General features: G+C 49.1%; 1 protein-coding gene across 5 annotated transcripts in view; it reads right to left on the reverse strand.

Annotated features, from left to right (window-relative positions):
- The window catches only part of LOC116851838, a 63426-nt gene that overhangs the window by 21473 nt on the left and 26828 nt on the right, over nucleotides 1-15125 (reverse strand). For all 5 annotated transcript variants that reach the window (XM_032831670.1, XM_032831671.1, XM_032831672.1 and 2 more), the window contains exons 9-10: nucleotides 7153-7580; nucleotides 368-6155 (exon numbers count right to left, since the gene is read on the reverse strand). In XM_032831670.1, the coding sequence (XP_032687561.1) occupies nucleotides 368-6155; nucleotides 7153-7580 (6216 nt within the window). The remainder of the gene's footprint in view (nucleotides 1-367; nucleotides 6156-7152; nucleotides 7581-15125) is intronic.

Genomic DNA, 15125 nt, shown 5'->3' on the forward strand with positions numbered 1-15125 from the left:
ACGCGTCTTAATTTAACAATAAATACAATCAAATTGAACAATCGCGGCGTGCGTGCGTGCACGCTCGCACTCGCTTGCTCGTTTTATTCATTCCACATCAAATCCACCATTCGGAACCGATCCGTCCGCTCGCGCCGCGGTAATAATTGCGATGGGAGAGAGAGGGGGAGAGAGAGAGAAAAGAAAAAGAGAGAGAGAAACAAGGAGCAAAAGAAGACGACGGAGAAATATGCGTTGAAGACGCGAGGAGGAGACCGTGCTGTAACGCCAATTACCGCCGTTTCCGTGATGTAATAGAATCGCTCCGCGTGGAGGAGCCCTCACGAGGCCGCCGCGACCGGACGAGCCGGTGTCACGCTCGACTCACCTGACTCTCCCCTGGTGTTGGCGTCAGGAACGGAAGATCTCCTCCGGTTGCTCCAAATCCTCTCCTCGATGGAGCCGCTGCTGCAGCCACCGTTGCCACCGGCGGTCCCGCCACCGCCACCGCCGCCGCTACCGCCGCCGATGGAACCGCAGCTCCTCACTCTGTCTAGTTGCTCTCTGGAGAAACTCTTGGGATTGAATAAAAGGTCACCGGCGCTGCGTCGCTTCGCCGCCATCGCCAAGGCACTGGCACTCGCACTAGCACTGCCACTGACGTCACCAGAGCAGGCCAATAGACTCAGCTTCGTCCTGGAGTCGGCCGCCATCAACGCGGACTCGAAGCTGCCGCGCCAAGAAAACCTCTCGTAGTCGCTCGCCTCGCGCTCCTCGCCTTCCTGACCGGTCGAGGCCGCCGGGTGGCTGTTAATCAGCAATAACGGGTCGTGCGACTTGGATCTGGGCAATTGCAGGTGAGTCGACGAGGGTGCGTTAGTGGAATCTGACGTGGAGTCATCGTCCTCAGTGGTGGACGCTGAGGATGGGGTGCGGTGATGTTGGGAATACCGCCGCCATGAGGTGTTGGAGTGATGTTGCACCGCTGGTCCACCTTCGGAAACCTCGTGCATCAATGCCACCAGTCGGCTACCGATATGATGCATCACCTTGGCGATCAATGGTGGGCTACTGTGCGGCGTGGAATTGGCGTCCGAGCTCACACCGTCGCCCGCCATCTTCGTGAAACTCTGCACTAGCTTTTGATAAACGAAAGCGGTGTCTCTGCCGAGGCAAGGTGGTTGCGACATTACGGAATTGCCCGGCACGCCTCTCATTTGGTCCCTCTCTTTGTCCAAGAGAGTGTTAGCGCCGTCGCCAGACGTGGTGTCAAATTTGCTGATGATCTGCTGGCAACTCTGCGAGATTTGCTCTTGCAAAGCTGAACGCCGGCCACCAGCGGCGGCGCCTTCCAAGTCCGAGCTGGTGTAGTCGGAGCTGTCGTAGGAATCCGACCACGTGTCCTCTGAGCTCAGATACTCCACGATCTCGCGCACCTGTTCGTCGCGTATACCCGGTACTGTCTTCATCAGTCGCGTCAGCTCGTTCTCAAAGTACACCAGTTGCGGTGGTTTCGTGCGGTTCTGTGTGCAGAGTCGTGCCTTCGACGTGTAACTGGCGAGTCGTGGACTCGGTGCCGGAGAGGCGCCGCTGGAATTCGTCGCGTTCGCGTTCGCGTTTTGACCGTTCGAATTGGCCACCATCGTCTTGAAGAACTGTCGCATCTTCGACATCATAAGATTCGTCTCTTCGTCGCTAGACCAGTTGTTGAAACTGTCCTTGCGCGAGAGCGAGACATTCGCCAAGTGCGGCAGGCTCGCGGTGTGATTCACCGGGTGCTTCGCAAGGTTGCTCTTGTCCGTGATGGCGATCTCCTCGGCGATGCTTTGATTCGCGCCCGAAAGATGGTCGTTGGTCTTGTTTGACGTGCGCTCAGCACCACTCGATTCGTGGTCGATCTCTGGACTATTCGCTTGGTTGCTTTCGTCTGGGAGTTTCTGATGCTGGAGGAGATCGTCGCAGCTGCCAACAAAACCGGAGTCTCTCGACTGTTGCTTCGAGCGTTGGCTGTAGCTTATTGCGTCACCCGGAGTCACCTGAACGTTCCTCGAGGTGTCCATCTGAGATGATGAGGCGTTCGGAGTGTTGGTTAAAGTAGACGGCGATGACGACGAGGACAACACCGATTCTGGTTGAGGAGTCTTCGCCCTATCTGAATCTTCCGAGTTTATAGTTTCGTTCTCGTTCTCCACCACGACCTCGCTCATCAGTGTCATTTCCCGATTGGGTTCTGGTGTCTTGTTGCGGTCGTCAGGAACACGTGGACTTTGAGTGCCCAGATTCCGTGGTTTCTTCTTTTTACGTTTTACCGTGTCGAACTGGCCGTCCGTACCGAAAACGGCGGTTTGACCATCCTCAGTACCATCAGTCTCCGTGGATGAGCCCTCGGACTGAGTCTCTTGCGCGTCCTGATTGAGACTCAAGTCTTGCAACGAGTTTTGTGAACTCAGATTCTGCGAGCTCTGCGTGAGAGCTAGCAAGTTGTCCAACGAGGAACTGTGAGATCTGCCGGTACCTCGAGCACGGACCAGTTTCTTCCTCCTCTGTGCCTCTGGGCTAGGTCTACCCTCAGAGTCACTGCCCACTGAGCCGTCCGAGTCTCTCCTGTCTTGATCAAAGCCGAGAAATTCCGAAAGATAATATTTCTCTAGCCTAGAAGAATTCAGGAAACTGTCGCTGGAGTTTGCTCTGTCCTGATTCTGACCAGTGCCGTTTGCCTCATCCTGTCCAAGTGACTCCAGTCCTTCTGAATATATTGAGGACGTCTCCGACAAGCTATCGACCTCGCGCGAACCCATGCTGGAGTTATTACCGTCGCCACCCAACCCGAAGAAGAAGTACTTCTCCAGCTCGGAAGCAGAGGGTGGTCGTGGCTTCTTTGAAGGACTTCCCGTAGCCAGACTCCCGGGTTCCGTCTCACTTTCTTCGCAGGACTCCTCGACGATGGTGTGCAGAGTGAAATCAATTGCTTGTCTACGGTAGCCACGTAGCTCTTCCTCACGATCGCCGAAATTGTTTGCCTCATCCTCAGAGCTCTCTTCCGTAGCAGTGGTCGCACCCGGCTCGTCTTCATCGTGCGACACTTCCTCGACCCAAGAATCGTCATCCGCAAGACCCTCTTCAAGTATAATGACTCCACCGCTGGCCGAATTGTCGTCGCTGGACTGTGACGAGACACGTGGACGCGCGCCATCACGATTATCCACCACGCGTTCCTTCGACGTGTCCTCTGCGCCTTCCGCGCGGCAATTAAGCCTCGATGAGTTGTTCGCGTTGTTCTTCACAGACACGTCGTCGCTTTCACTGGCACTACCCACACTTAAACCACTGTCCGCTTCAGGTTCAGACTGATGGCTTACTGTGGCCGTCACAGCGGGTAGTCTCTTCACCATCAACGGTCTACGAGGAGCTTGGCCGTTCTTGCGCGATGGCTGCTCGCCTGCAGCCTCCAGCGCCAGCTGAAAGTAGCCAGCCAGGCCTTGTCCAGCCGAATGGATTTCATCTGGCTGCAACAGCGTAGTAGTATCCGAGGTGACGACGTTCACTGGCTGATACGAGGCCTCCTGGGTGATCATCACGAGGCTCCTATATTTGTTGCTGTTGCTGCTGCTGCTGTTGTTGTTGTTGTTGTTGTTGTACGCCGCCGAGGGAAAGTACTGGGTGTCTCTGGCAAGATCCTTGGCCGAGGCGTCAGCTGGGAATCCATTCTCCTTACGAGTGCACGGGCGTCGCTCGACTGAGTGAAACCGTGTCGCTCCCCCCTCCGCGAGACTCTCACCATTACTACCACCTCCACCACCACCATCACCGTTGTTACCATCACTGCCACTTCCTCCCACCTGACCACCAGCAGCGGCGGTCGCGATCTCGCCTCTCACCGGGCCGCCGTCATGCGCACTGTCCACCTTGCCGGCGCCCTCCGCGCTCCTCGACGTTTCCTGACTCTTGCTAGATACCGCGTCGCCCACGTCGACGACTCCTACCAGCTCTCCCGTCGCCACCGCCGTCGTTGTCGTCGTCGTCGTCGTCGTCGTCGTCGTCATCGTCGTAGGGTCGTTGTCTTCCGCGCCATTTTGCTCCTCCGTTCTTCCGGCGCGACGACGCGTGACTGAGCGATCGCTGTCCTCGTCATCGTCGTCCTTCTCGCTGATCATCGGCGCCGTCGTTGTCGTCCTCATTGTGTCCGCGACGTCGATCGAACTCTTGTTCACGGACCACCCGCTGACCGTCCTCTCGGACTGCACGCTCCGCTTGACGTCGTTCTTCGTCATCGTCCTCGTGTTCGCCGAACTCTCTTTGTCATCTCGATTAGACCTGTGGAGATGGTAACCATTCGGCCGAGTAACGTCTCCTGTAGCGTTCTCCACCTTCTCTCGGTTGATTCGGTGCAACAGCTCGCCGTTGATCGCGGCGACCTCGTAGCCGAAGTCGAGTGACGACTCGGCCACCGTGGCCAGCTCGTATTCGTGTAGTTCGTCACTGCTCACCTCGCTACCCGTGGTGTTGCTCTCGTTGCCGATGTAACTGTCGATGGAAGCGTCCACGATAACGTCGCAATCCGTCGCCGATAAACACGGCTTATCTCCCCGCTTCTCGTGATCGCTGTTGTTTCCATTCGCTGTGCGCGATCGCGCCAGCCGCTGTTCGTGGTCAGAGACGGCGCACGGCGTCGAAGAGATGCGAAGTTTGCTCTGCTCGTTGACGGCGTCGTTGTCCTCGGGCGCCGGCTCGCCGGAGATCTCAAGGGAATCCGGGACGATGGTGGAGTCCCAAGCGTCGCTCGAGGGTGACTTGGGCTCTACCAAATCGTCTTGAAGAAGCTCAAGTGTCTTCGAGCGATCGTTCTTCAACGTAGAATCTGCAGTTTTCTCTTCGAAATAAGTCGATATCTTTGAGACGGGGATCTGGTTAGTCTTCATAATCGATGTTACAGGTGGATCGATGCTGTCGGGATCGAGTGTCCGGATGGATCTCAGTTCGATCCGATTGCCGGAGCAATCATTATCGTCCGCTAAATACATCTCCTCAGGAATAGATCGATGCTGCAGCAGAAGGGGGAGTCTCTTGTCGCTGTTATCGACTCCATCTCTTCTGCTGCGGTTTCTTCGTTTGTCGCTTGAATTGCTGACGTGATTGTTCAACGGCTTAACGTCGTCTTCGGCTTCGTCGTCGATCTTGAAGCAACTTTTTGGCGTTTCCAGGTTGGCTCTACTATGCTCCTTCCGCTCGTTCTCCACAAAAGCATCCTCATTCAGCAGTCTCACATGTTGCAGCACCACCGGCTCTTCTTCGGAAATCGCGGTGACGCGCTTCAGGGTCACACCGCCCTCCGCCGCGGAGTCCGAGTCGTTCTCCTCGTTGTCCTCGATGTCGTTGTCGCTGGTGAGTGAGTCATCGTTGACCACGAACACTCTGGAGAAGCGGTGCGAGCTGGAATCTTCCTCCAGATCGCTGCTGTCCGCCGACGAGCGACCAGACGAACTACCTGAGTCTTCTCGCGAGTGCTGGTACATCCTCTGCGCGCTTCTATCAAAGGATGAAGATAGCGAGTCCCCGCTGGCAGCTTCCACCTCGTTCTCTTCTACTTCCTCCTCATCACCTTTCTTACATTCGGCTGCAATATCCTTTGTCTCGTCCGGTCTTGCTTTACTCTTCGCGGTGGCGCAAATGATAGGCTCGCTGGTGTCCTTCATCGACGAGCTCTCCTTCTGTAGCGGCTCTTCCGCTTTCGACACGACCTTGGCGTCGTCTCTCACGTCTTGGCTGTTATTCTGCACGTTGCTGGACGCCGAACGTTGTTGCTGAGACGACTCGTAGTTTGCCGACGGCACCGTTGTGTTCTCCGTTATCGGTCCGTAAAGTCTCGGTGTCATCACCTGATCCGGTCGGAAGGTGCAGGTGGTCGGATCGAAGGCGCCAGTCAGCCGGGGATCCAGACGGGCGCCGTGAAGAGGTTGATTGAAGCGAGGATGCCAGGCGAACCAGGGTGCCGCCGGATCGCCTCGCAGCCTCAGAGTTCCCGGCTCGGCATGGCCGTCGCGGCTTATCATGGATGAGGCGGCCGCTGCGAAGTCGCCGGTCCACAGAGCTGCCGGTACCGGCACCGGATACGGAACCGGGACCGGTATAGGCACCGGCACCGGGAGTACGTTCGCGCTACGGGAACCGCCGCAAGCCTGGATAGAACGAGAAGATGATGGCTCGCGATTGACCGTCTTGCGAAATTGCCTCTCCTCGATTTTATTATAATCCTTTATATTTTCACACATAATTTACTTATTATTGACGAGATACGTATGTTGAAAAATTATAATTCTGAATCTTATTTCCCGTAAAATTCTATCCTAATCAATAAAAACCGTCGATGAAAATAGATTGGCTCGAGAACCGACGATGACCATTCACGCTACATGGTCGTTTATCGATTGTCGTAAAATCAGCATGAGGCGTCGCTCGATACGAGTAGGCATGTACGGCTTATTGACAAAGTGTGACCGTGAATTCCGCATAGCCACGCGACTCTCTTCGCTAGTAGAACGTGAATGATTAATTTCGTTGGCAATGTGTTTGTCAAACGGATGCAGTGAGCGGCACCCGCGTCGCGGTCACACGAGTTGCGTTCAACGGCAATTTTATGCGCGCTCACGAATTGTGCATTGTATCAGAGTTTTTTTTAAATCTCTGAACACCTCGAGATGTCGCAATTCCAAAATTGAAACATCGCAGAATCTCAAAATTCTAAAATATTGCAAGCACAATGTTTAAAAATTTTTTATTTCAAAATCTCGATGTTTCAAAATTTCATAATCGGCGATTCTCGAAGATTCTTTTACATTTCATCATATTTCACGAGGTTGTAAAGCAAAATCTATTGAGAATTTATTGAAACTTACACTATATGTAGATTGAAATATCATTCAATTTCTGATGCAATTAGAAAAAGATTGACCACTCAAAAGTTGAGATATTCGAAATTAAAGTTAGCACTTTTAATGTGTTCCTTGGAGTTGTACTTTTTTAATTTCTACTTGAAATTTTTATATCGCAAAATTTATTTTTTCATTGAAAGAAATTATAAAAAAATTAACGAACGGTTCCCCCTTGAGGCACCGCTGCAAAATAAGAGTCTCACCCGCCTTACAACCTCCTCAATAATTAGGAACACAATGGTACCTGACAAGCGGCCGAGCCGCGTCCCGGACAGCAGCTCCAGTCTTGAGCGACGCCGTGATCCGCGCCGACGTGGTTACCGACGCCGATGGCAATTGCGGGCAGCGGCAGGCTGCCGCTCTCGAAGTAGTCCCAGTCGCAGTCCTCGAGCGACTGTGCGTGGCCGCCGTTGCGAGGCAGTCCGTTCAGGTAGGACGAGCTCGAGCAACTGCTGTCGGCGTCGTCCTCCTCACGGCCGGACGACGAATCCGAACTGATGAACACCAGCCGCCTGTAGTCCACCGTCGGTGGCTGTTCTTGGCCCTGGCAGCCGCCAGACGGATTGGGACTACGCTGTCGACCGCGTCCGATCAGGTGCAACGTCTGCAGACTCTGCAAGTCCTCCGTTCCGCAACAGGACCTCGCGTGCGATCTGCCGCGCCGCCGTGAACCTTTTCCAACAAACGCGAGCTCTCTTCATTCACGATTCACTGATCGCTGCTCTATCACTGGCGCTGGCGATGATGATTCAGCTCCAGAGCACCGATAAGATCGCCCGGGATTGGCGAGATAATCGATCAAGACATCGGCTCGGGATTTTCCGATAAACTGCGCTAATCAACGCGATCGGGAGTAGTTGGTGTGGTAGTCGTTATCGTTTTTATCGATTAGATACACGATGTTTCACAAGCTCGAATTAGGAATTGTGTGAGCGTCGAGTTTCGCTTGGAAACACGACGATACTATCTTGGTAGACGTTCAAAGGGTGCGGGATGGCATGCAATGGACTCCGTTTGTACCGACCGTAATTTTAAACTCCGTCTGTCGCACAGTTAAGCACAGTGATCTAATAAAGAGCCGGACGGAGCGGCAACGCGGAAAAGAACGCGGTCGTATGTAACGGGTGCGCGCACCCTTCGCAGCGTCTCATTTACGTTGTAGGCGGTGAGCGAATTACGATGCTGTTGGGAGCGAGCTGTTGGATGCGCTTAAAGGAAAACGAAAAAATACGCGCTAATGTCCCTCCTGGTCGTGAACTAACTCCTGAATGTTACGAGCGTGTCCATTCGCACGGCGCTAACGAACCACATTGGCGAACTCGGACTTCCGATGGTTACAGGCACGGCATCGCCGATTCATGGATTCGCTCTCGATAGTCGATAAGGGAAACGCGATGTGTAGACTTTCTTTCAACGGGATTACACGGATTGTGTGGTAGCGAGAGCTTCGGAAAAGTCATGTTATTGCCTTTATGGGATCAAATCTCGGAATGGGGTGGGTTTCATCCCTGTTTTTCTTGTGTCAAATTAATCTCTAGGGATTTTACGTAATTGCTGAATTAAACTAAGCGTGTACAACGCTTCATGTATTGAAGAAAGATATGTGTGAATTAAATTAAGCGAATAAAAAATGTTTCAGCTCGTGAGTCAAAAACATTTCTCAAACGTTTCCAGACTATGTTGGGACTAATTATTCAATTACGACTTCCCCAGAATAAAAGGTTTAACAAAATTTCATAAGTTTTTTTGCTTCATGTTTTTTAATTATTTATTAAAAATTTGTTTTTGAGGTCAGTTAAAGTAATTTTGTTTAAGTTTGTTAAAAATAAGAGTTTCTTCTTTTCTAAGTGCCCTTGGATTTTGAAGAAAGTAATGGAATTATCCAATTCTCAAATCACTCGAACAAACTTGTATAATAACACTACTCTAAGAAATCATGTAAATAACATTGCAACATAACAAGTTATAAAAAAATTTTATCTCAATATTCACGAGGGAGAATACAAAGAAACAAGCACACAGGAGAATCAACTGAGAATCTCCTTTCCTTTCGTTTAATAAAGAGAAAATATTTCCTTAAAATTCATCTACCGCGATTTTCTGCTTCTCTCGAGCGGAAGACGCGTTTCGAATCTTGACGTGGGCAATAAGCGAATTGCAGTCGACGTTAGCGGCATGCTAATAGTCGCGGCGATAGGAAAACGACAGGATAATGAGCGACGTAATGCGTCGCGCGCAAGACGGTTTCTTTGTCGTTACTCGGTTCACGCTCACGCGTGCGTCAGCCACGTAGGTGGGTTTGGATTTATATCTATTGTGCGGCTTGAAACAATGCACTTTTAGCGCGGGCGCACGCATTGCGCCGGCGGAATGGCGTCTAAATCTCTCTCCTCGGTCACGTCACACCGTCTTGGCTTGTCCGCCCCTCGTGTCTTTTCCACCGTGTAACTACACGCGCGAAATAAATTACATCCTTCGCGCGCCGAGTGCGCGAGTCCGCTTTACAACTCCTTTTACAGCGATCGCGAAGTCGCGGGGTTGACGACGAAATAAGCTCCTTCTTCTCCCGGACGGTCTCCGCGAAGGAGTATCTCGCTGTGCCTTTCCGTCGGCTCTCGGAGAAGAAAAAATTAGGAGAAGAATTAATTAGAAGTAGAATTAAAGAAAAAGAAGCGAAGTAAACATCGATAATCCGGCTTATTTCTTCAAGACCGTCTCGCCATTCGTCCCAACAATACGCGTCGCGTATTGAAAAACGCGACAGGAAAGAAACTGAGCGCGGTCAAGTGTCGGCGATTCATCATGAATGGCGACAGCGGAAAGGGGTACGTGAGGCCTAGGGAGGAAGAGAAGAGAAGAGGAGAGGAGGACAGAATCGGGGCCCGCTCCGTTGGCGCGCTTTATACCCGTTTTTTACGCGTCGCTGAATTACCTGGTCAATGGCATGAGGGAGGCCCCACGTTGCTGTCCGCATGTATGATTTTTCCGCGAGCCCCCTGCTGCCCCTGACTAAACCTTCCCGATTGTTTCTGTGAATGACGTTGTGTGCTACGCGAAATTCCGGCACGAACGAAAAGAGAAGGAAAAAGGAAAGAGAGAGGCGCAATAGACAGAAGAGAGGATTCCAAGACGCGAAAAAGGAAGGACGAGAGAATTGCACGCTTTAGTTTGATTTTCGTGTGATGACAATTCGCGAAAAATATAAAATCTCAAGTCGTATCTAATTCACATTGTCTAGAAGCGTTGAGACAATCGATTCTTGAACGTTTGAATATGCATATTCGCGTCTACGTCTGTCGCCCTCCGCGGTATACACTTCATTGATTATAATTTTACGACATGCGATCTCAAGGAGAAAGCATAGACTTGTTAATACTCTGTTATTGTGTCTCTGTATTATTACAGAGTATCTATATGAATATCTGTATGAGTAACAAATGACTCTCGCGTGTAGAATATATATTTACTTATAAATAACCACTTGTGTCTCTCCGTTTCTCCCAGATTTCACTTTTTTCAAATAGCGAGATCTTACAAACTGAATCTCCCACGACGGAGACATCGGTGTCGAACTCTACGCGAGATAATGCTTCCGGAAATTCGACTTTAGACGGTCAAGCCTTTCGCGTTAGGTTTTTAGTGCAATTTTTGACAACGCTTCGAAGAAACATCGACGAAGTCAGTCAGGCAGAAAGTCCTACTATTCTCTTCACCGACTGTCCCTTTTAGTTGTCCTTGCTGTGACAACGACTTGGTTATCTTTGCACCTACATGCATACTATACAATAAATTCAAAGCGGCACACGCACTATACCACACGCTAAGTACACACACTGCGTTCGATGCGCCGCATTTCTCTTCAAGCACTCCCGCCAGGGTAACTGGACGAATTATTTTGAAATAATAGAGAAATATATATATATATACCTCGTAGATTTTTTTGTTTTTCGAATAAGCCTCTTCGTTATTTACATAGAATTCTATTCGCGAGAGTCACCGAAAGTTCACCGAGGAGTCGCTCTCGGCCACTGACTCGCGAGACTCCTCGCTGTCACTCCAGAGACGTGGGAAAAATCGGTCAGGTGGCGCGCTAAAGCGAAGAGGTCGGTCCCTCCGACCTGATCGTCGCGAAATAAAGGCGGCTTTTATCGTCACGTTCAGGCGAAGGCGAGCCGAGCGATTCGCGTGGGCTACCGCCGCTAAACTGAGAGCGTCTACGCCAAGGGGGCACACCTGAATCCCGCAGCGTCGGTCACTACCTTACTACGACGCCTATAGCGCCGGTTCTATAGTGCATTGCGTCGCGCTATACCGGGTGGAAGGGTTCGGCAGGTGAGGCTTCGTCGTTTTGCCAATCTTCGGCGGGAAAGACGAAACGCGAGAGAAACTCCGTCTCGCGAAGATGCACGCAATGCATTTTGCACTTTGCAGGAGAAATGACGCTCGCTCGTATCTCTGATGGTGCGGAACACTCGCAGGCGATTACGCAACTTTACGATAAACGAAGATAGCGACTGAGAAGCGCTTCGCGATCTCAAGTGCGATATCTCGCGTGATAACGCGCTAGAGAACTGAGAGAAGAACTGATGAATTAGAAGTATTTTAAAGAAAATCCCTAAGACATGCTGTACTGTGTGAGAGTTAGAGATGTGACTTATCAGGCAATAAAATCGTCATTTTATCCGCAACTTCATTCAAATTAATTTATATCTTTCCGTGAAAGAAACGTTCAAGAATACTTTCGGATAGACTCGAAAATAATTTTCCAGACTTATTTTTCACGACAAATAATGCAGAAAAAAAAATTTCTCTGTAGCGACAAATGATGATTCCTTCAAAAAATATTCTCTAATTAAAAATAAACTTTAAAACTTGTCAAGTGTATCTCTTCATAAGAAATATTCTATAACGACGTGTAGAATTTTATTAGCTATCAGATAAAAAAATGAATCAATCCGTCAATTTTCCAAATCAAGTCGGAGAAAACCCTTGAGATAGAATTCGCGAGTGTCGACTTTTCTTCGCGCATCGTCCGTTTCATTATTCAGCCGCTCGTACACCACGGTGATTCCACGCCACCCGGTATACTCGCGGCACAGGTGAGCGGACTATAGAGCGCCAGCAGGGAACGTTGTTACACTATTATTCCTATGCTGTTTCCCTGGGCCCCGCTTCGCTTCGTCTCACCTGCCCGCTTCGTCCGCGCCACGTACGGACGATTCCGTGCCAAAACGATCATACTCGGGCAAGAAATGGCCGGCGAGATGGGCAGATAGGAGTTTTATTCGCTATCTAGGACGAGCACCTCGGGATCCACGAGCGCTCGAAACGCGGCGTTAACGAGGTGCGATAAATCCGAGCCGCGAAGATGCAAACGAGATATGAATGAAAAGGTTGCCCCAAGTAAAAAGATCCCGCGATATACCTAGAAGTAGCCACGAACGCGAATCAATGGAATTTCAAGGAAACAACAAGCGAGTCGGGGCGCCAATTTATTGCCGATGCAAGAGGCAGCGGCGCGCATGAGAACAATAAACGCCGTGAAAATATCAAAAAGCTGTTTGTGAATGTCGCAAATAAATAGATAACGCGAGATATGAGTGACTTAAAGTTTAGAGTCACTTAAAAAGTCACTAAGGTTCGTATTAATAGTTATTACTTGAAATTCATTTCAAATGAGGCATTCAGATTTGAATTCAGAGTTGAATGAGAGTTCCTCAGTTGAATATCGCGCAATTACAGACATAAATGTTACATGTATTATACTTCAACTAAAATACATGGACTCTGAGCAAAAATCTAAGGACAATATCAATAGTTATTACTCGTAACTATTCTCAAATGAGATACTCAGTTTTGAATTCAGAGTCGAATTAGAGCTTTTCAGTTCAATCCCGATTACAGATATCATACTTCAATTGAAAACCTTGAATCTAACCTGAGAAAAAGCTAAGGTCCGTTTTAACATAAGTTTAACACAAATGCAATGGAATTACTAGAGATGCCTAAGGCGTAGCAGCAATTAATCACAGCTCACTACTGTTTTGCGAATTTACTCGGCTAAATGAAATATACCTTTCCTCTTTCTTCTTGCTTTATTCTCGAGAGATGTCCCGAACGGAATCGCTTTCGCGGCCAGGTGTCTTCGTGAGAAGACAACACGGTCACGCGTTGCATCTCAATGGCGGCTGATTAATCGCTGCTGATCCACAACAAGTACAAAATCACGAAAATGCCGACGTAGAAAACGAGAAAGTACATCGACAGCAGGAACGTGATCGATAGTTGCACTACTCTTCGCACCTCCATGCTCGCGGGCGTCTCGGATGATTTTTACGATCGTCTGGATACTGCGCTAGAAATTATAACGGCCGTCCGGCTGTCTGAGTCACGAGAGCTGACGATGATTTCGAATATGCGCGCTGAGTGTTTTACGCACTATTAAGCACCGAATGTATTCTTCTCATCGAATCTCTCACCGCGCGCGAGACCGGCGATTATTGCATTTTTTTGGACTGTGCCGCTTCGTCGAGACGCGCGACGCGTTGGACCGTAAGAGCGGAGATTTCGTCGGAAATCAGACGGGAAGAAAAAGCGCCCGAGAGGAATAACAAAAATTTTCCCACCGAGTTTCCTCAGCACGAATAATTAAGTTGAACGCGTTTCGCGCTTAACGAACGAACAATTTTTTAGTTATTCTTCTTTTTTTCGTCCAACACACACACAAATATCATTCTATTGCTAAAGAAAGAAATTACGTAGTTTATTTTTAATTATATTCTGCGTATTCTACGTTATTTCAACCAGATAGGATTTTATTGTACCGCAAATTGCCCGTCCCCGAAAACGAGTTCGTCGCCGCACGGCTGTGGTGCACGTTTTTCGATTTTCGACCCTCGCACACGATTCTCTTAGGGCGTACTGGACGCTTTCGAATCGAGATACGCGTCAGGGGCTTCGATAATCGATGAGCTTATCGCTACAAAGCGCCCATATGGCGATCCTCATTGTACGCGTGTATACGTCACGGCAAATGCGCGCTCAACGGTATACGTGTAACGTATGCATAACTCAGTGAGCGGCAAACTTGGCGGCGAATAAAACTACAGCGCGACTTCGTGAAATATGTTGCTTCGTGAGGAAAATATGTTTCGTGAAAGTTGGAATTAATAATTAAGCACTTTGCATCGAGATATTCTAAGCTCCAAATATCAAATTGCGTATTATTGTTATATTATAGAAATGATTATCGGCGAAACAGCGATAATCCTTTGCCACTCGTTTTACTTTTATCGTTTGATAATCAAAATAGATCAATTACGTTCGACGATAGGAGGATTTTTGTTGGGATAAGAAATTGAGTTCGTACCACGCACGACATTTTTATCGATATTAATTGAGTCATTACATCGTACATCGGCCATGTTGAGAAACGAGTTCAAGTTTAAGGGTACGCAGGGAGATATGCTTTTTTTTCAGAGGGAAATTAAAATCTCGCAAGGCTTTCGCGGTCGATTGCAAGCGATTGTCGCAATAAGAACGAAAACACACGTCGAGCATTTAATTGGCAGTCACGCGAACACGCGATTGGGCAATTATGGCAATTATCGGCGGCCAATGCGCGACCAGGCGGTCGCGAAAGCGAAACGATACCTGTTACCGTACGATAATTGCATCGTTTGCGATTATTAGTTATGGCCGCGGCTTTTGAGAATGCGAGATGCAAATGAATGGATTAGCAATCGAAGAAAGGGAACTCTAAAGCTCTTGCGGTCACGGTTATTATTATTCATCACCATTAATTAAGGCTATAAAGGAAAGTCGAAGGAGCCTCAGCCTGTTCTCAGTTTCTGCAACTTTGCTTATGAAAAAAAAAGATATAATGCACATAACCAGAAGTATTTTGAGCAGTACAGTTACATCGTCCTAGTTACCTTTGTATGACAGTAATGTATATAGTTATTATGACTCAGTTATATCAATTACATTAATATAGTTGCGCGTGATCTGTTTGTGGCAGCCAGAAATCGGTTAGGATGATATTTACTATAGTTACACTCCAGTTGAAGAAACCAAATATCGTCACTGCTGCAACGTCAATAATTTTAAACAATTGTTCTATAATTGCAGCAAACTATATAGAAATTTTCCAAGAATTCCTCAAATGCAACGCAGATTCTGATTAGAATGCTCAAATTTGTTCCACTATTGATTGTT

The sequence above is a fragment of the Odontomachus brunneus genome, unplaced genomic scaffold (genome assembly GCF_010583005.1).
Source record: "Odontomachus brunneus isolate Ranch 3 - 2012 unplaced genomic scaffold, Obru_v1 Obru_scaffold_193, whole genome shotgun sequence".
Lineage (NCBI taxonomy): Eukaryota > Metazoa > Arthropoda > Insecta > Hymenoptera > Formicidae > Odontomachus > Odontomachus brunneus.